The 21,939-nt window shown below is 37.6% G+C and overlaps 1 protein-coding gene across 2 annotated transcripts in view; it reads right to left on the bottom strand.

Moving 5' to 3' along the window:
- Positions 1-4,153: 4,153 nt before the first annotated feature.
- Positions 4,154-21,939, bottom strand: part of SMURF2 (SMAD specific E3 ubiquitin protein ligase 2) — a 112,576-nt gene continuing 94,790 nt past the window's right edge. For both annotated transcript variants that reach the window (XM_027081171.1, XM_027081172.1), the window contains 8 exons: positions 20,983-21,086; positions 18,350-18,464; positions 16,386-16,564; positions 15,369-15,506; positions 11,790-11,910; positions 9,158-9,359; positions 7,821-7,896; positions 4,154-7,480 (listed from right to left, as the gene is read on the bottom strand). In XM_027081171.1, the coding sequence (XP_026936972.1) occupies positions 7,381-7,480; positions 7,821-7,896; positions 9,158-9,359; positions 11,790-11,910; positions 15,369-15,506; positions 16,386-16,564; positions 18,350-18,464; positions 20,983-21,086 (1,035 nt within the window). In that variant the 3' untranslated portion in view covers positions 4,154-7,380. The remainder of the gene's footprint in view (positions 7,481-7,820; positions 7,897-9,157; positions 9,360-11,789; positions 11,911-15,368; positions 15,507-16,385; positions 16,565-18,349; positions 18,465-20,982; positions 21,087-21,939) is intronic.

The raw sequence follows: 21,939 nt of genomic DNA, 5'->3' as shown, positions 1-21,939 counted from the left end.
GTGTTGCTAGCCAAGTACCAGTGGAGAGAGGATTGTGTGTGAATCCAGTTTGCCCAGAAGAAGCCAGGAAAAGCACATCATAGTCATGCATTTGAAAAGTTATTTAGAACTATAACTTAACTATAACTGTATAGAGTGGGGGTGGAGGTGTTACAGAATGAGGTGGTTGGTGTGAGAACTAAATCTTTAAATATCCCCCACCCCACCCCCCAAAAAAAACAGATTCTAAAATTAATGAAGTACGCTATTAACCATATCATTTAGAAATGCGGAAATACCAGAAGAGCTGACAGAAAGTTTAGGAATAGTAGCTTCTGGAAAGCAAGACTAGGGATGAGGGGAAAGGGTGATGAAGAGTCACCCTCCCCCAGTTTTAATGATATAATATATAAACTTACAGTTTTATATATCAATGATTTGATAAGTGTACATGAAATGATTCAAGTTTAGTTAACATCTGTTACCTCACACAGATTTTTTTTTAACTTGTAATGAGAACTATGTGTTTTTTTTAAACTATGTATGTCTAGTTGTATATATGCATTACTATATCAGGTGGGGCACTGGAGAAATTACCTGCCTGTCCTATAAAATGTAAGAAGGAAAAGAGAACCTGTGTTGAGGTAAGGCAGGAGAATAGAGCCTTTAGTGAGGGAACTAAGGGTGTAGGGGAAATTTATTCGCAATGGAAAGAGGCATCACATTGAAAAATGGTTAGGGGGAGTCTGCAATGGGAGAAAGAGACAGGCAGGGCAGACAGAAGATGATGTCATTAAGAGAAATGGTATAAAGAAGGAATCCAAAATTGGGGTTTAAGCTGCATCTTATAGAGTAATCTATTAGATCCCAAATCCAGACATGCTGAAAACATGTTTTATCTGGCATTTCAAGCCATTTGAACCATTACCCAGAATTTGACTGATGTGACCAGTTTCTTAAAAAAGACATTAAATTTGAACTGCGTTTAAAACTTTGCTCCCTGAAGAACAAAGCTGGAGGGATGAGGCTCCCTGGTTTCAAACTATATTACAAAGCTATAGTACTCAAAACAGCATGGTATTGGCAAAAGGACCCAAATTAATGGGACAGAACAGAGAGCCCAAAATAAACCCACGAATATATAATCAATTAATGACAAGTGAGCCAAGAATATACAACAGGGAAAGGACAGACTCTTAATAAATACTGTTGGGAAAACTGAACAGCCATATGCAAAAGAATGATGCTGGACCACTGTCTTAACCGTACACAAATAATTAACTCAGAATGGATTAAGACTTTAAGACCTGGAACCATAAAACTCCTAGAAGAAAAAAGGTGGTAAGCTCACTGACATCAGTCCTGGCAATGATTCTCTTTGGATTCCACACCAAAAGCAAAAATCAACAAGTGGGACTACATCAAACCGAAAAGCTTCTGCACAGCAAAGCAAACCATCAACAAAATGAAAAGGCAACCACTGAATGGGGGGAAATATTTGCAAATCAGACATCTGATAAGGGATTCATATCCAAAATACATAAAGCACATATACAACTGAACAGCAAAACAATCTAATTATAAAATGGGCAGAGGAACCGAATAGATGTTTTTCCAAAGAAGATATACTGAGGGTCAACAGGTACATGAAAAGGTGCTCAACAACACTAATCATGAGGGAAATGCAAAACAAAACCACATATCAAAATCCCAATGAGAGATCATCTCATAACTGTTTGGCTGGCTGTTACCAAAAAGAAGTGTTGACAAATATGTAGAGAAAAGGGAACCCTGGTGCACTGCTGGTGGGAATATAAATTGGTGCAGCCACTGTGGAGATTCCTCAAGAAATTAAACAGACCTAACATATGACTCAGCAATTTCACTTCTGGGTATTTATCTGAAGAAAATGAAACACTGACTGGAAAAGCTGTCTGCACCCCCATGTTCACTGAAGCATTATATACAATAGCCAAGATACAGAAACAACCTAAAAGTCCACGGATGAATGAATGGATAAAGAAAATGTGTATGTACACACAATGAAATATTCAGCTATTTTTTTTAAAAAAAAGGAAATCTTGTCATTTGCAACACAATTGACCTTGAGGGCATTATGCTAAGTAAAATAAGACAAACACCATATGATCTCACTTATATGTGGAATTTAAAACAACAAAAACAAACCCTCCCACGCCCCAAAACCAAGCTCATAGATACAGAGAACAGACTGGTGGTTGTCAGAGATGGGGAATGGGCAAAATGGGTGAAGGGAGGCCAAAAGGTATAAACTTTCAATTATAAAATAGGTCATAGGGATGTAATGTACAGCATGGTGAGTATAGCTAACACTGTACTGCGTATTTGAAAGTTGCTAAGACAGATCTTAGAAGTTCTCATCACAAGGAAAAGACAATTTTATGACTGTGTGGTGATGGATGTTAGACTAATTGTGATCATTTCACAAATATCAAATCATTATCGTGTATACCTGGAATTTATATAATGTGGTATGTCAGTCGTACCTCAGTTAAAAAGCAAAACTTTGTCCTTCTGGTGTCGATGGTTCTCCACCTTCTTGCCATGCCAGCATCGTCTTTGGGAGGAGTGAGTGGTCTCAAAGGTTGAGTGTGATGTGCTCTCCATCTTTACTTTCCTGGGCTGAAAATCAAAAGACTTCATAAACACTTAAGTCAGCAGGAGGAAAATCTTGGATGGATCGCTTACCCACCCCACAGGCTGCTACAGTTGCCTCTCCACCTCCTTTGCTTACAAAACACTGTAAGAGAGAAGTGGGGTTTACAGCTCAGACTATTTTGATAACCTGGATCAAACCAGCCCAAATATCCACAAAAGGTATGCTAGGATCTGAGATGTCATGGGGAAAGGGGGATGGGGGAACAAACCAGCTGTTTTAAAAACCAAGTCTGGGATGTGAAGCCTTGCTTAGGTGAGGTATTTAATCCTGTGCTCCCGTCATGACCAACTTCTTTGCTGTACACAAACTGAGTTCTGAGTACCTCAGTTTGCACTTCAGCGTCTACCGAGATACGCTAGAAGCACTAGTTTGGAAGTTCAGTTTTTTAACAACCATCCAAAGCTAATCCCTAAAGCTAGTACAGAGCCGGACACATAGTAGGAGCACAGCAGATATTTGCTGAGTGGACAAAGAACAAGTCACATTTAGGGCACATACCTTTTAATGAAATATAACTTTAAAAAATCTGATCTGTCTAGTTTTCTAAGAATGTTAACATAGAGATTTAACCCTTTTTCTGTATAATTACCTCAGTTCTGCTATGCATATACTACAATAAGCACTTGGGATATAAAGTACAAATAAATGCAGTGGGTGCAAAGGTTAACCTTCATTATAATGAAAGGACAAATCTTTCAGGTCACCACAGAGCAGAAAAATGTCACATATTGCTCAAACTTTTGGGTAATTTATAGGTGATAATACTAAATCTTTAATGTACTAAAAATTTATAAATTTTAGATCACAACCAATTGTAAACTGGCAATGGGAGGCAAAGCAAAAAACTACATTGCAAAAGGATGTAAAAAATGGACCCCATGCCTACTTTTGGAACTTTAATACACCACTGCTTCCACTGCATCTCCCAGACATTCCTTTCTGTATGGCCTATGCTGTGGAGAGACTTACATGGACTATTCTTGATGAAAAAACATCGTATCCAGTTCTTTTTCCACCCACATATTTAGCTGGACTTTAATCCACTATATTTATAGAATTGTGAATCATGACCCAAGAAGTCATGGCTTCTTGGAAAAATATAACTGACTTCTGCATTTCATTTTGAGGATTCTACTGCTCAACACCAAGGTAGCAAATGAGGCCCCAGTCATAGCTCTGCCCTCCAGAGCCTGTGACAGTTGTTACAGGCCATTGCCCACCAAGAGCCACTGCCAACCTAAGGATATGCCATGGCAGGAGAAAACAAGCACCTTCCCTGCTCAACCTGGAGACAGAAAGGGGGTCCTGAGCCCTCTGAGGCTCTACCATGTGACAAAGGCATCAACTTTGACAAAGGAAGGCCCATGAATCTTAAACTTCACATTTTATGGCTCGTATGCTGTCACTCTTCATAGACCCAAATTTCTTCAAAACAATTCATTATAAACTCAATATTCTTTAAAAACTTTGATGCTGTGACAGTGCAAACAGCATTCATTTTATTGCTCAACTTCGGCATGGGCACATACATAGTTAATTCTTAAAAACCATTTATACAGATGTTATTGATAAAGCTCATGTAACAACTGAGTGAAAATACAAAGAATATCAAAGCTAAAACACTCTGTAATAAATACAATGAAAATGATAAAACTTTGTTTTTAAAGTCAGTTTGAGAGAAGGAAGAATATTACATTAAGTGAACTAATTACATCTAGAAACAAAACAACTCAGCATTTGGTACAATCATCATCCTAATGTAAGTACATTAAATACTACAAATGGCACCCATTGACTGTGCTGCAGGCTAAAGACAGAAGCAGAAGGAGCTGCTCTATCAAACTGTAAAGGTGTCTGGAACAATCTCTTAACTCCCATCAATGCAATCAGCTCGATGCACCAGAAGTTCAAGCAGACTTAGTGTTGTAAAATAAAGCAAATTACCTTGTATTTAAAAGAAAGGAAACTTGTGCTCTGGAGTGTAATTACAAGGAAAAAATAAAAGACTTGGTAAAAACAAAACCCATTCAGGGCAACAAACTATGTGCAAAACAAAATGTACACTATACACAGCACTATTTAAAAACTCTTTACACCAAAGAAGTAAGACCCTCAGAAACAAAACTCACCTCTGTATTGCATATGAGCTCTACAAAGTAACCATTGTTCATAAGTATTCATGATAGAAAGGCAATGTATGGAAACATGATATCACAAATCTGAAATAAAACTAGAGGAAGGATTAGAAAAAACCCAGCTGAGAGGGACATGTGGAAATAAATATTCACATTACACATGAGGTGCAAGTCCAAGGTTCAATGATACATTGGCACGTTTTGTTTGCTTAGCACCTATTTGGAAGTGATCAGGTAACATAACTTTGAAAATGAAATCTAAATCATCCTGTTCTTATAAATTATGTTGGTGATACCACAGACTGTAAGGGAGGGTAATTTATTTCTTTTAAAGCTCTATTAAGTCATTATTATAAAATTAAGAAGGCACTCAAAAAGCGATGGTATTTGCCTGCTCTGTATTGTACATTAGTATGAGAGTAGCATTTCATTAGTACTGCATCCGTCAGTTATGATTTCTCTAAAGTGTTCATCATGTACTTACTATTACTGAAAGATTATAACAGGCACAGTTACACTGCGCTAGTGCTTTCATATATGAGAGAGATGGACCTGCAACCAATAAGGTACTATCGTGAAAGCTGAAAACTACTGATGATCAAACAGTATGTTTTAAGATGTTCTTCGGTACTACTAAGAATGCAGTAGGAAAACAGTGGGAAGAAAAAGGTCAGCATAAGCACATCGCCACTACACAGTTATGACTGTAACCAGCTTGTATGGCTGTCAAATTTGGCTGAATGAAATAAATTTAAATACTTAGAAACGACAGGAGTAGTTCTCAACTTTTTTTAAGCAGCAAATTTTCCACCTCTTTTATTCTACCCATCCCCCCACCCCTCCTAGCCCCCATGAAAGCTTACGTGGAATTCCAATGTATATAAAAGAGAAAAATCGGAGCTGCTCTGGGTAAAGAGGGGTGGGGAGTTGGAGGCCCCTGCTCAAGTACCAGCTATGTTTCTTCTCCCTCTCTCTTTGTCCCTCCTCTCTTAACCATTACTTCTGAGGCACCTCTGAGGAGCCCCTTGGCTCCAAGAACACAGACTGAAAACCAATCCATCAAACGAAAGAACACAAGGGGCTTATTCACTTGATAATTAAGCTGCAAAATTTAAACAAAGCTATCTCATCAAAATTGCTATTCTTGATTTCACAACAATGTAAAAAAAAAAAAAAAAAAGTGCAGATTTCTGATATTTGAATTTAAAAATCCACCCATGATTTCAGATTTTTCCAATCTCTCACTCCAGAACTGTGGTTGCCTTCTGGGTCATGCAACATGCCACACACCTTGAAAGCTAAATATGGATATTTCAAAATCAAATGCTGATCTTCAACACCAAGCGAACTGGGATTCCCTTACCTCCAAAATCACTATTCAGACGAAAAGTACTGTCTGCGATAGAGTCAGAATCGCTTGTTAGTAATCACATCCCTGCCCCACCACCCCACTTCATTTTAGGTAAAAGCAGGGTTTTCTAAGCTTGCTAAATAATCTTTAGAGCAAAATTTTTCCTTTTCGTAATTTTATCTGATTAAAATATGAGCAGCTAAACAGAGATTCAGGATGGTTTACTTGATAGAAACTTACCATAATTAAAACGTAATATAAGTTAGGTGCACTTGTCACAGGAGACTTTGGTTTACAGAAATAGTATATATATATATCAAAGATAAGCTGACCCAATAAAAGAATGAAAATCCGATCCCATCCACATGATCTGAGTAGCTATAAAAATGCAGTATTTCCATTTAAGATGCAAAGTAAATGCAAAATACCCGATCATATTCATTCAAGATAAAAAATTAAGATTTTTTTAAAGTCTCTTAAAAACAGGGAGCCCCTGAATGCATCTTATTGTAGCAAATAAGCTACTAAGTTCAGACTAAATGGTTGCATTAAGAATTTGACAACCAAAATTATACAGCTGTATTCCATGGAATTCATGCTTGAAAAATATAAAAAGAGACTCAGGCTAGGTTGAAACATATAATGCTTTTAAAATATAATGCTTTGCTATAGAAAAATGTAATTAAACATGTAAATGGCTTAACTTTTTAAAGATTCTTTTATAGCCAATTGTTTACAAAGTTAGAATAATTCAAAATAATTTTATTTTATTTTTTTTACAAAGAGCAAGTACAGGAGCTGTTCAAAATCATGTATTCAACCAAAATGAAATGTGACTTGTACCGACTGCTGAAGTTGTCTTGATGTTTGATAGAGTTGAAATCTGTGAAGCGATTTGAATAGATTACCTTTTATAAAAATAGTAGTAGTCTTTAAGTGTAGAATACTGCCTAACTCTGGAAATGTAGGAAAAGTCAGCATTCTTTAGGTTCAAGATATTAATTTTAAATAGCAGCTGAATGTGGCCTCATGGCAAAGCATAAAGACCTTTTTTTCCTTGAAAAGGAATTTCAGAATTGTCCTTTCCCCTCACAGTATCCTAAAATTTTTTTTAAAAAGGGGGGTGCATTTTCCTGTATGTCAGCGTTCCTTGAAACTGCTGAAAGGAGGCTGTCAGTCAGGGTATAAATAGAGTCCTGGGTAAATCCTTGAAGTTGTCATTCCACAGCAAATCCACATGTTTCTTCAATGGCTGTTAGCAGCTTTTCATATAACTTTTCATAGCTTTCATAGGGCGGAATGTCTATTCGATTGAAGCTGTAATTAAGCAAATCAGATTTTACACAGTTCATTCAAAACAGGTCAACTGAACTGACCTAGCAAGTGTATACTAATTCGTTTACCCTAATACAGCCACATTACTCTTTGTGTCACATAGAAAATGACAAGAAAAAGGTTATATTTCTCTCAAGTAGAGATTATTGCTTTCGGGTTTTCCTATCAATTTCTGGATAATCTTAATTCACTTAAAAGGAATGATAAGCAACTCTTTTAAGGGTCCATTTAGTAATAAGAACAACAAACGAAATGTCAAATCTGTTTGGAACTAACAGCTACATACATGGAATGAGGGAAAAAAGCTACAGAAATAACTTACCAAGTGTGGGCTTTTGGCAGGTTGTTAGTGCAGGCATCAATCTGGTGTATGGTAAAGAGTCGTGGGCCTGCAGCACCTGCAAAGGAAGCAAATGAGGGTCAGACCACTGTGGGTGCACGTATTAGTCTCCAGAATCTCAGGATAAAACTGGTATGTAAACCACAGGGTCGAGGGAGAGGAGGGTACTAGTGAGTCCATATAAGCTGCCAAAGGGCAGCAGGAAAACAGTCTGGGTTTTAAAAGCCGGAATTGACCTTGGATAAGGCTGGATTCCTTAATCTGCTAGCATTTCAATTTGAGAAAAAGTTCAGGACTGAAATCCTTTGCCAACTTCTATCTTCTACAGAAAATCAGTGTCCCCAAAAAAGAAGTAAATGGGCAAATCCAAGATCCAATACATATATACACATTCAAAAAGATGACAACCTAATGCAACTTTAAGTTTCACAACTCAAACTTCACTGAGAGCAAAAGATTAGCAGTCTATAGAATAAATTTCAGGTAACATAAGGCACCCCATACAAAAGTTTGTAGATACAACTTCACTTTATTCATCTGGGTAGTCTGATAATGACGAGTTCTCCAAATAGGGAATGCAAGCATGACTAAAGTATGCTTTCCCAATGGATTTTTGATATATGGACTGTGGGCAACACTGTTGAATTATGTACCAGTCTTGCTTCGTACACCCTCAGTCATCACCAGTAGCAGCAGTTGTGAAAATAAAGAGCTTCAGAGGTAAAGGAAGCAACTGCCACCCAGAGAGGCAACCACGATCATAAGCAATATACCAACTCCTCCCAAAATTAAACAGCTATTCCATGGACAACAATTCTTAAAAATGGAATATGGCTGTAAAATGGTCTGATGCCATGCATTAATTAAAGTGTTCTGACCAAACAAATGACTTCCACGACTCATGCTGCCTCTTTCTGTTAAAAGAATAAAAAAGTAGGGGGGAGAGGCATCCCAAGTGGGTAAATGTTTGCCAGGTTGAGATGTGAACATGGAAGCAGACAGACTTCCCCTACAGGAATGTGCAACAGAATTTAAAAGCAAGGAGACCAGAAAAGAAAAGGCAGAGCATCGACACATATGGTCTCTAACATGCAGCACTCACTACAATCACAGAGAACCCAGCAGAACGTGCTCTTGGGAGGGAACAAAGGAAAGGAAAGAGAAGAAGGTATCAAGACATGAGAGTTACAGATAAGAACTAGAGTGAAAAGAGAATCTGTATGTAAGCACATGTTTGTACACCATCTATGTACACCAAATATTGACCCGCTGCCCCCAATTATTAGATGCCACATCGTCTGTCCCTCTGGCTTTCTTACCTTGTAAAGCTTTGAAGCCCTGCAGAGGCACTCGGGATGAGCCTGTCACAAACTGAAGTAACCGTGCTCGTCGTTCTTCATCAAAAAACTCCACAGCCTTCCAAAACCACTTGACAACATTGCTGTCTGGTGTACAGTGTTTTAACCGGGTGTTTACCTTCCAGTCATTAACATCTATCTTTCCAAGTCCACAAATAATGAGCTGTTAAAATATTGCACAAATAATGAGCCAATGGAAACCCAACCTAAGCCAAAAATTCCTTAAAATAGAACTTTAGATTTGCAGAGTTGGCTTTCATATGGTGTTCTTAATTGAGGGTAGACATGAGAACCATCTGGAAAGTTTTTCAAAATATATACACTAGGTCCTATGCTCAGAGATTTTAATTCTGTGAATCTGGGTGAATTAGGATCCGTATTTTTTAAAAAGTTCCATGAGTACCTAGTCACTGCAGGTTCCCTACCCAGGATCTGAGAACCACCACTGTGATGGACATAAGATGAAAAGTTCCATAACTTCACAGAATTCTAAAAAAATTTTTAATGGACAGAAACTAGACTCAGAGTAAATACAGTTTATATGTGCCTTCCTTAAGACTTGCATCTATTATTCGGGTTTCAACACTTATTAGCTTTGGGATTCTGGGCAGTTCAGTTCACTTCCCTTGGCCACAGTCTCCTCTGCTATAATATGGCAGTAACATCTGTTTCGTTACATCCTGCGAAAGCAACCAACACTGCACAGGAACTCAAGAAGTTGTGTTGAATAAGTGATACAATCTGCTTAAAGTTGGACCGAAGTATGAAATATATGAATGCATTGATAATAGAGCTCTGCTTGGCATCCTGATGCAGGCTCAGTATAGACGAGGTATATCAAAATCACTTTGATATTATTAATACTCACCTCCCTAGGGTCCAAGACTGACTCATCCTACTGATGTGTTTATAACACTCAATTATGATAGTGTGTAGTGTAAAACATGTAACCTGCAAATCCTATATTTGTAACCTGTAGTTACTATATTTGTAACCTGTAGTTACTATATTTGTAACCTGTAGTTACTCATCCTACTGATGTGTTTATAACACTCAATTATGATAGTGTGTAGTGTAAAACATGTAACCTGTAAAACATGTAACCTGCAAATCCTATATTTCATAATTAACCTAGTCTAACACTAAAATAAATTATATACATATACTTTTGTAAAAAGCCTAACTTCATTAGCAGTACAAAGTATATAACAAACCCTAACGTTACTGAATAAAACCTGCAACAAAGCTTCTGTAGCGTCTGAAAAAATGACTGGCCACTGCCACACAAACAGGTAGTAGGTGTCCGAGCAGGGTTACAGAAGCACCCATGACCACAGACGATACCTCCCTTAATTCTTTTCTTTAGAGGAGTGGTAGTTTTAAAGCCAAATTCCTTATTCATTGTATGAACAGATAAAAATGCATCGTATTTCAACTTTACTGCCATTCCTGCTATGTTTTCTTCCTCCTTCTGACTACTTCCTTCTGGTCATTTCACTACAGAATAGTCCAATCAAAAAAGGAATGGGGATGGTAGTAAGTCAAGCCAATCTTTTTAGACTTGTTTGCTAACAGGTCTGTTAACAGATTTCGTTAGAAAGGATGAAGTTAATGAATAAAATCATGTTTTAAATTATGTATCGACTTTAAATATTTATGCTATCCCTAGCCACTAATTAAATTTGGAACCTCAGGTAGAATAAAACCTCATTGTTTTTTCAAAGTAGTTCAGTAGAAACTGAGATGTATTTGTTAAAGGTCTTAATTATAACACCAACCCTATGGTGCTTTAAGGACTAGTTTTAGAATAAAAAATGGTAACTGTTTATTATAGTTACTATTAGTAACGAATGTTTCCAAGGAGACTGAGGTTGTTGAGACAGAGTTTAACCTAAGTGTTTCAATTATTTCCTCTACGTTTTTGTCTATCAACTGCTTTCTTTTTTTTTTTTTTTTTTTTGCGGTACGCGGGCCTCTCACTGTTGTGGCCTCTCCCGTCGCGGAGCACAGGCTCCGGCCGTGCAGGCTCAGCGGCCATGACTCATGGGTCCAGCCGCTCCGTGGCATGTGGGATCTTCCCCAACCGGGGCACGAACCCACGCCCCCTGCATCGACAGGCGGACTCTCAACCACTGCGCCACCAGGGAAGCCCCTCAACTGCTTTCTTACAAAGCTTAATGTAAATCCAATTAAGCCTAGGCTTTTATTCCAAATAAATGTCAATATGGTGGAGACCAATTAATAAAGTTTTATTTAACTAAATCAATACCCACTTAACTAGGGAATAGAAAACAACACTGGAAGAACGTACACAGAAGACACAAAATCTATTAAACGCATGAATGGAAAATATGGAAAAATAAATTAAGAATAGTCACAATATAAGAGAGACTGGTTACTTGTAAAATTTCCAAAACATGAAAGGCTTTTCCAAAAGCAGGAAAGACTTTTCCTGTGAATTAGAATTCTCACAGCATCACATCATAAAACTTCAAAAGCACCAGAAATACAGCTTTCCTCTAAAACTAAGTAACAGAAAATTCCCAAACTTTCTTTGTTATACTAGATGATGTCATGACATTAATACACTGACCTCTAACTCCTTCTCATCAAATGTCTTCAGCAGATGCTGTGGAATTACTTCATTAAATCCTTTCTGCAGGGCCAGGAATTGTGCCTCAATTCCTCGTAAAAATCTCCAGTTCACATAGAGTCTGGAAACATCGGACAGGGGTTTCATATGATCAAATATATTCAGGTTTGGTAATTATTATGAATCTCTAGTACTTTAGCAACGTTGCACTTTACAAGCATCTAGCATTAAGAATTTAGTCTAAAATCTAAAAGAATCTCAGGTTACTGAAGGTATAGATGGATCCTGAGCTGTGAGGCAGTTCACCATAAATTAAAAAGCGGTAACCTTCCACCAACAAAAGCAGCATCAATACAGCAACTCTTCACATCAGAAAAAGTCCTATTAAACTGGAAATTGGCTAGAGAGTAGATGAGTCTGAAGTTAAAATGAGAATGAAATGTCTTTCTCAACTTCTGGCATGCACGCTGATAACCAGAAAAACCCATTCAACCAAAAATGACTATTTTTCTGGTTTCACTTGAAAATATAATCTGAATGTGTAGGGTGTTTTCTTTATATTTTGTGGGTTGTATATGGGGGAAGAAGAGGTAAAGAGAATCCCCATATCCAAAATGAGAAGAAACAGTAAAAGCCAATAGCAAGCACTTTTTGACTAAATACTCATTTTTCCCTATAAGCTTTAAAAGCCCTGGAAGATGTAATTTTAGCAACAAATGTACACTAAACTACATCTCTTGTGTAGCTCTACTTACGCCTTTGATTTGGACTTACAATTTATACATGAATTGTTTTTTATTTTAATCTATCTTCCCAGGAAAACCTCTCCATCTCACAAATCTCAGAACTACTCATACTCCCAATTCGCCAGTATTTCCTTTTCTAAACTTGGAGAAATAGTTCTCTACTTTAAGAAATAAGTTACTTAATATTAATGATATCCTTTGGGGGACCTCATTTTTTGTTTGTTTGTTTAAGGGGACAGCAAAACTACACACCTGTAAAAAGGTTTTCTTTGTCATTTTAAAAATTTCAAAACTATTTTTGTAAACTCTTTATTTATTTATTTTTGGCTGTGTTGGGTCTTCTTTGCTGTGCGCAGGCTTTCTCTAGCTATGGCGAGCAGGGGCTACTCTTCATTGCAGTGCGCAGGCTTCTCATTGCAGTGGCTTCTCTTGCTGCGGAGCACGGGCTCTAGGCACATGGGCTTCAGTAGTTGCAGCATGCGGGCTCAGTAGTTGCGGCTCATGGGTTCTAGAGTGCAGGCTCAGTAGTTGTGGCACGTGGGCTTAGTTGCTCCGTGGCATGTGGGATCTTCCCGGACCAGGGCTCGAACCCATGTCCCCTGCATTGGCAGGCGGATTCTTAACCACTGCACCACCAGGAAAGTCCCTCAAAACTGTATTTGGTGGGCTTCCCTGGTGGCGCAGTGGTTGAGAGTCCGCCTGCCGATGCAGGGGTCACAGGTTCGTGCCCCGGTCCGGGAAGATCCCACATGCCGCGGAGCAGCTGGGCCCGTGAGCCATGGCCGCTGAGCCGGTGCGTCCGGAGCCTGTGCTCTGCAACGGGAGAGGCCACAACAGTGAGGGGCCCGCGTACCGCAAAAAAAAAAAAAATGTATTTGGTAAGGGAAAATTACTGTGTGCTATAAACGTGACTGAATCCTAGAAAGTGAGCAGCCCACACTAGGTCCTGGAAGTGACACACTACTGAAATTCAGGAAATTCCCATTCATTCTTCTTTATTTTTTTATTTTTAATTTTTTTAGCTGTGTCACACAACATGGGGGATCTTAGTTCCCCGACCAGGGATCGAACCCCAAACCTGCGCCCCCAGCAGTGGAACTGCAGAGTCCCAACCACTGGACCACCGGGGAAGTCCCTCATTCTTCTTTTTTTAATTAGAAATGTAATACATGTTTGTTATTAAAAGAAAGATTATAAAAAAAAAAGAGAAGAAAAATTATATTTAAAAAAATCAAATATTAATGGGACTTCCCTGGTGGTCCAGTGGTTAAGACTCCGCGCTCCCACTGCAGGGGACACGGGTTCAATCCCTGGTCAGGGAACTAAGATCCCGCATGCCGCACAGTGCGGTCTTAAAAAAAAAAAAACATTAAATGTGGAGACAGAGTAAAATCTGAAAGTCCACTCTTTTATCCTCTTTTCCCTCTCTACTTCCAGGCCCGTCACCTCTACTCCCTCACCCTGGGCAAACATTTTATTTGGTAAGCAGCCTTCCTGAACATCTTCTGAGTATAAAACAATGCAGACTTTGTTCCTTCTAAGACCTGCCTTTTAAATGACAGCTTATGCAGAGTCTATCTTTCTTTAAATATCCACATAATATTCTGTTTAATGTATTTAATCATCCATTCTCTTTCTAAAAACATTTTAGCAGTTTTCAATTTTTTTACAAGTAGTATTTAGTTAAACATCCTTATTCGTATTTCTTTAATCAGATATGTGTTTCCAAAGAATAGATTCCTAAAAATGGAGCTGCATATGTGTTTTCATTTTGGTAGCTGTTATCAAACTGTTTTCCAAAAAAGCTGTACCAATATTCACAATCTATGAGACTGATGGGCCTCATCTATAAACTAGAAAATTTTAGCCAATAAGACCTGGGGACATATTCTGTACAAAAACGTATAGCATGTATGTTTCTATGTATATATGGTGAAGTTCAAACTCCTAAATTTGATTATCATAGTTTAATGTTTAGAAGAACTTTAGATACCATGAACCAAATGCTCTAACTCAACACTTCTAAATTCCTCAATCAACAGGTAATTTCATAAAACTTAAAGAACATTTCCTTGTATTTCTTTTATAAGAAATATATATATATTTCTTATATAAATCCACAATGTGCTTATTTATAAATAGGATAAGCCCTAGTGATACAGCACAGAAGTGCTTCTGTACAGCTAGCTGTGGTAGCTACGCTACACGTGACGCCACGAACCGTGTTTCCTGGTATGTGTGCCTTTGTACAGCCTCTCCTCCACACCAAACCTGGGCTGGCATGTGACTCGCTTTAACCAAAAGAATACAGCAGAGGTGATGTTGGCCAGTTCCAGGCTTAGGCCTTAAAAAGATCCAACAACTGCTTTTGTGCTCTGGGAAACGAGCCACACCATAAGAAGTCTGGCTATTGTGCTAGAGAGAGAGGCCATGGTGAGAATGAGGGGCCTCTGATACCACATGGGGATAACCAAAGAGCCCAGCCAACAGTGAGAACTAAGCCCCAGACCCAGTGTCCATTCCAGCTAGCCCACAGCCATTCGAGCCACCCTCGGTGAGGCATCAGATATGTGAGTGAAGAGGCCTTCTTAACATTTCCATCCCAGCTGACACCACATGGAGAAGTGTGCTGTCCCTGTTGTCCTCGATCTAAATTTCTGACCCACGGGATTGTGAGAAATAATAAAATGGTGGTTGTTTCTAAGCCACTAAATTCTGCAGAAGCCTATTTTGTAGCAATAAGTAACACTACCTAAACACATAAATGTTTTTCTGTACCGCCATTCTAGAACATTAAAACAAGTCTCCGGCTTAAGAACACAGAAGTGTTTACCTGACATATTCTTTTTTATTTTCTTCAGTAACAGGGATACTCTTGCCATTTGGTTTAAGTTCATGCTGAATAATTTCACCATAGGCATTATGTTCGACGCAGAAGGTATGGTCCAAAACACCTGTGATATCATTCTCACTAGGAAGGGAAGACAGGGAAAGACACTTCATTGGAAAATCTAAAATACAGATACTGTAGATGTATTAATTGGTGAGACAAAACTAAGGTAGTTTTATGACATGCAAACATAGGGTTAGATTCCTTTTATTAGTTCTTATGCCACCATACCTCCTAGTTTTGGGGCAGAAAAGTCAAAGAGCTTTAACCTTCATAAACACCAGGAACATTTTCCTTCCTGAGTAATGAGAAAGCCCTGGAAAGCTGGGGTTTACACAGGGAAAACTCAGTAATGTTTGGCTTTCAGGTAAGAAGCCCTACTTGAGTCTGGGTAACCCAAGTGACTAAACACCTGAGTATCCCCACTGAGAAAGCTACTCGTGTACTTGGTAAAAATAACCATGGCCAGTGTATCTTCACAAACGAATGACACCCCCAAAAACAGAACTGATTCTTACAAATACCTTTTTTTTTTTTTTTTGCGGTATGAGGGCCTCTCACTGTTGTGGCCTCTCCCGTTGCAGAGCACAGGCTCCGGACGCGCAGGCTCAGCGGCCATGGCTCACGGGCCTAGCCGCTCTGCAGCATGTGGGATCTTCCCGGACCGGGGCACGAACCCGTGTCCCCTGCATTGGCAGGCAGACTCTCAACCACTGCGCCACCAGGGAAGCCCCACAAATGTCATTTTTAAAGTATGTTTTCAACAGCCACCACTTAAGCAGGAATATCTTATTCTAACATGCAGGATGGAAACAACTTGCATCGTGTTGAGGAAATCATTATGTATAAGTACTTTTAAAAATCATTTTTTATATTTCAAAAAAAGTACATCTATTTTGAAACATATATCTTTTTTAAAAGCTCGGATTCTAAATATAACGAACAAGACTCAATACATACAGTATCCACACTAAACTGTTATGAAGATCAGGATCAACTAACTCCATGTCATCCAAGGTAATGGACTTCCCAAGCAACTGTTTATAAAAAGGCAATGTGAAACCACCATCAATATAATGTCCATGAAACACAGCCATTCCCATTATTCGTCCAACGAAGTGGAAGTATGATAAATGTTCCTGAAATTGAGAAGAGTTTATATAAATACTCAAGGTAGATACTATCCAGGGAATTTTTAAATAAAAATTAAATATTTAAGCAATGGTGATTTTTTAAATAAACAGTAAGTATCAACTTATACTCCAATTTATAACTATTTAAATGGAATAGGTTATCCTATCAAAGCTCAACAATCATTAGGGAGAGTCTCTATAGATACTATACTTTGCTATAAAATATTACAGCAGAGCCAATGCCCCTCTCAAAGGGTAGTCATTCTGTAAAGTTTATCCTCAGAAATTAAGCCCAAACTACAGTCCCTCTGCAGCTTCATTAAATCACCTGCAGATCCTGTTCTCTTCCTCTCCTCCCATCTCCTGCTAAGCCCCTTATAATCCTGGCTCTGTCATGGGAAAAAAGCTTTCAATTCTATACCTCCCTCTTCCTTTGACCTAACCAGAAACTGAACTTCAAAACATCATAGATTTAAGGGGACAGATTTCATGTCTAACTTGGACTAGAGTCCTGATTCTGCCAGCTACTAGCTATGTATACTTGGGCAAATTACTTAGCCCCTGTGGAACTAATTTTCCATACCTGGAAAAATGACGGTAATAATAGTATCTAAAAAGGGGCTCTGTGAGTAGTAAAATGAGGTGATGAAGCCCAAGGCACTGGACCTGGAATATGGTAAATGCTCAACAAACGTGAGCTATCATTACTACAGTGGCAGTAATGAGCTCTCCAAGCAGAACCTTCACCTAAAAATCTTCCCTTTATAAAGAATACCCTGCAATGAATCTAACATGCCTACCATGTTTAGACAGATTTGGTCTTTTAGGATATACTGTTTTATTAGTTGGATGTTTGTATTTTCAACTTCTTTTACTTCTCTATTTAATAATCTTTAAGCTAATCTTTAAGCCTCCCTTTTATCTTAAAAAGTTTTTTTCTTTTTAAAAAGCAATACCTGTTCACTACAAAATATTTAGAAAATATAGACAAGAAAATAAAAATGCCCATAGTCTAACACCCAGAGATAACCACTACCAGTATTGTAGAGCCTTTCAATGTTTACACATATACATGTTTACCAAAATTTGCTTCATACTATTATTCTGTAATCTTCTTTTCACTTAATATATTACAAATACCATCTTTACATGTTATTAACTATTATCACACAACATCATTTTAGTGGCTGTATAATATAACCTTGTATGGAAAGATAACAGAAATAATATAAAAACAACAAATTAATAACAGCTGCTAACTCTTGTTGAGTGCTTAATAATATGTAATAGGGTTAATAATGTATAGCACTGTGCTAAATACTTAATGTGCAGGGTCTCATTTAACTGTCACAACCCCTCTCTCAGGTCCAAACTATATTTATTATTATTAGCAATGATAAAATTGAGGCTTAAGTCAATGAAGGTCACAAAGCTAGTTAGTAATGGGACAAGGATATGAACTCATGTCTTTCTAATTCCAGAGTCTATGCTCCTAACCATGTCATTCTGCTTCATGACATAATTTAATCAACCCCCTCTTAATGGACAGCAATGTTGTTTCCACTTGGGGCTACTATAAACAGTGATGCAGTAAACCTCCCTGTGCCCAAACTGTTGCACATATCCACGATCATTTACTTGAGAACATTTTCTAAAAGAGGACTTGCCGAGTCCAAGGATGTAACTTGGACAAAGACAGTAATCCTATGTCATAAACTACACTGACATTTAAAGATTAAAAAACATTGTAGGTCATAACTTAATTTGTATCATTATAACCACCAATCATACCGGATTAACTGCAGAATCAGGATTGATCTGCAATGTATAGATATCATCTCTTGAATACTGGAAGAGGCCATAGTAAGGATTCAACATTTCATGTGACAAGAGATATAACCACTCCCTAAAAAACAAGATATGCCAAAGGAATTTTTTGTTAATGAATACATCTTTACTAAGATACACTATTAATCATGTTAGCAAGAAGTTTTTAATAAAACAAAGCACTAACTAGTTATATAAAATCACATTAGAAAAGTCTACCATTCCCCAAAAGCAAATGAAAATTCTTGTTTTTCTCACTCAATTCTTGTCACTTCTCACTCAATTTTGAGTGATTTTATGACATTTTAACATCAAAGAATCTAAGGATAATATCCAGAAGTACCAACTACTCATTAGATGCTGCAGCCCAGTGGTCTGTTACTTTTAATTGCTAAACAAATGTGTAATTCATAATAAGTATAAAATAAAGGGAAGAATATGGTATTTCAAAACATCCATGTGGTCCATCTATAACACCCTGGTCCTCTCCAATCATGGCAGATTTATACTAGTTTATACAGATATATAACATTAATTTACTCTTACTTTCGGACAAGGGTATGTTTTATTGTTGATATTGTTTTAGTAAGAAAATTTCATTATCCATCTTCATTATCTTTTTTGTGTAAACCCTAAAATACGCCATGATAAAAATGTAAGTGGTGAGAAACTGCAAGGCATTTGGTATAGGTGGGAACACAGGGCAAACCTGCATTTTCTGGGTATGTTCCATACCACTTCTTGCTTTCAAGCATACAACGGTGTTTTTAAAACCTCATAATAAACAGTACTATCAACTTAAACTTATTAAATCATTTATATTTTTCAAAGTATGAAAGACAACTTGTTATTCATCTTGGTGAAACTGAAATAAAATGACTAGTCTAGGCTTTAAGGAGATGTCATTCTAGTCTCAACTCCTGTCATTCCTCAGCTAGGAAAGGCACATAAATGATATATTCTGATATTATGGATTAAACAGATGGAATAATATATTTTTAGGAAATGCAGTGAAACACTATTAAAGTAGTTAAAGGAAAATATTTCAAAGTCCTATCATTTGACGGAGTCTAAATCAAATCACTACGTTTAATATTGGGTTGGCCAAAAAGTTCGTTCAAACGAACTTTTTGGCCAACACCGTACTTGAAAACTGTAGAGATTAAAAAGAAAAAGTGAGGTCTCCACATAAGCAACCTTCCCACCTAATGTGTCCTGTATGTTTTTTATGCATGTATGTGTTTTTTATTTTATTTTATTATTTTTTTTTTGCGGTAAGCGGGCCTCTCACTGTTGTGGCCTCTCCCCTTGTGAAGCACAGGCTCCGACGCGCAGGCTCAGCGGCCATGGCTCACGGGCCCAGCTGCTCCGCGGCATGTGGGATCCTCCCGGACCGGGGCACGAATCCGTGTCCCCTGCATCGGCAGGCAGAGTCTCAACCACTGCTCCACCAGGGAAGCCCCATGTATGTGTTTTTTAAAAGGAAGTCCAACTTTTGTTTTGTTTTACTAAGTATTTAGAACATGCATAAAAGCAAAACTCTACTTTTGGGTTCTACTATGGGATAAAGATCAGAAAAAGCAGTTCACTGCCACATCCCATTTAGTCCGCCCAAACCCCGAAAGTAGTGACGTTAAGAAATAAACAACAAAAAACTAACTACTTATTTGGCCTATACATATAATTATAGCATTTAGATTCCATCAGCAGATAATTAACAAGTTTTCCCAACAAGCATTCAAAATCTACTTATGAGTAAATCGTAAGCATTCCACAGAAACTATCAAGCCTTAAGTATGATGTACAAGTGATAAATGCTAAAAATCCAAACTAAAGAAACTATTCATTTGCAGGTAAAAAGGTCACAGAATGAAAGTATGTCTACAGGTGAAAACAAGTAATGCCAAATAACGATTATGGGACTTGGTGGAAACACAAATTTAATTTAGGCTGGATTTAGATTAGGGGAAGCAGAATTATCATGACGGTCCTTAAAATGTTTTAATACAGAAGCTATAACGTTTCTGCTACATTTACATAAAGTGAATTCTCACAGCTGGAAAAAAAAATACTTGATGTTTGAATGTAGGAGAAACGTTATAGCTTCTGTATTGAAACATTCTAAGGACCACATATGATATACACACATACTTACAGACACAAACATTCCTTTAACAAGGTTAAAAAGCGTGGCAGTGTAAGCAAAGGGAAACAGTATTCAGTTTAGAATACGTCATTAAAATCTCGAGACTGTTACTGACAATGTAAAGCAGAGGGAATAACATGTACTGAAGGAGAGAAATGGAGAAAATACTGGGCTTGCAGACCCTACCAACAGTCCATATAGGGTTGCAGCTAGTTTTCAGAGAAAGTCTCATTGGACTACATGATCCATTCGGGAGTTCACAAACACTCTTCTGGTAGCAGTACTATCCTAACCTAATTATGAATATATCTACTAGGGTACCCTCTATTGCAAACATGAGGGAATATTATGCTAGAAAATAAATATCAATGAGAAAGTCACACCACAGGGAGTATCTTAAATTTGTAAATATAAGGATCCATATGTCATTTACTGATGATCAAGGCTTTACCTGGCAACCCCTCCGTAGTCAAGCCCTTCTTCTCCACGAAATTTTATCATTAATCGCTTCCAGAGATCTTTCGGTCTCATTTTCATGACTTGTCGATATGATTCCTAAAATAAATGTTTAATATACTATTATTACTAGGTGCTTTTAACCTGTTACTTAAACTCTCCCTCCATTCCACCTACAAAACATGTTTATTTAAATAAGGTAGAATTTGTTCAACAATCAAATCAATGGATAAGCTCCAAGGGTTTGAAACCTCATGGAACTTCTGACAACAAAATGGATATAGCTTAATACTGTACTACTGAAACCAATTCCTTTGATAAATATTATATTAAAAGCCTACTAAATGCAAAGCTCCATATTTAAGTCCTATGAACCATAGATAACAATGATTCCACTCACATTAAAAAACAGAATCTGATAGAATTACCACTTTTTTTTTAGCTAGTTGTCACAGACACCAGTAGAAAGTAAAGGTAAGAAAAAGAAAGTTTCAAAGAACATAAAAACATCATTAATGTGATCTTCACTAAACAGACAACTTTCTATTATTTTAAAAATACAAATGACTGACTACAAACAAGGTCAGCATGGTCCTGGGAGAAAAAAGTTCATCCTTTGGGAGAAGGATTATAAAGTTCCCAAACATCTTTTGCCCCAGAACACTCTAATAAGAGGGAAACCCCTGCCTTGGACCTCTGCCATTTATTATGTAAGAACTTTGAAGTTGCTATTAAAGCTATAAATCCAAATATAAAAGGATATACTAGAAAGGAAGATTTTCAATAAATTAAGGAAGTAGTCCAACAGTAATGATTTTTTGATTTAAGAGTCCCTAACCTCTTGGAAGAATTAGAAAATAAGGGATGGATAATATCTGTGGTCTTTTAAAATTCATTAACAAATAAGTATCTGCAACTCCAAGGACCAAGCTGCCCCCAATCAGAACATCTC

This window comes from Aethalodelphis obliquidens, unplaced genomic scaffold (assembly GCF_003676395.1).
Source record: "Aethalodelphis obliquidens isolate GAN/ISIS:26980383/991018 unplaced genomic scaffold, ASM367639v1 scaffold44, whole genome shotgun sequence".
In the NCBI taxonomy this organism is placed as follows: domain Eukaryota; kingdom Metazoa; phylum Chordata; class Mammalia; order Artiodactyla; family Delphinidae; genus Aethalodelphis; species Aethalodelphis obliquidens.
Note: the sequence above shows the minus strand (reverse complement) of the source record. Positions and strands in the feature narration are given on the sequence as shown.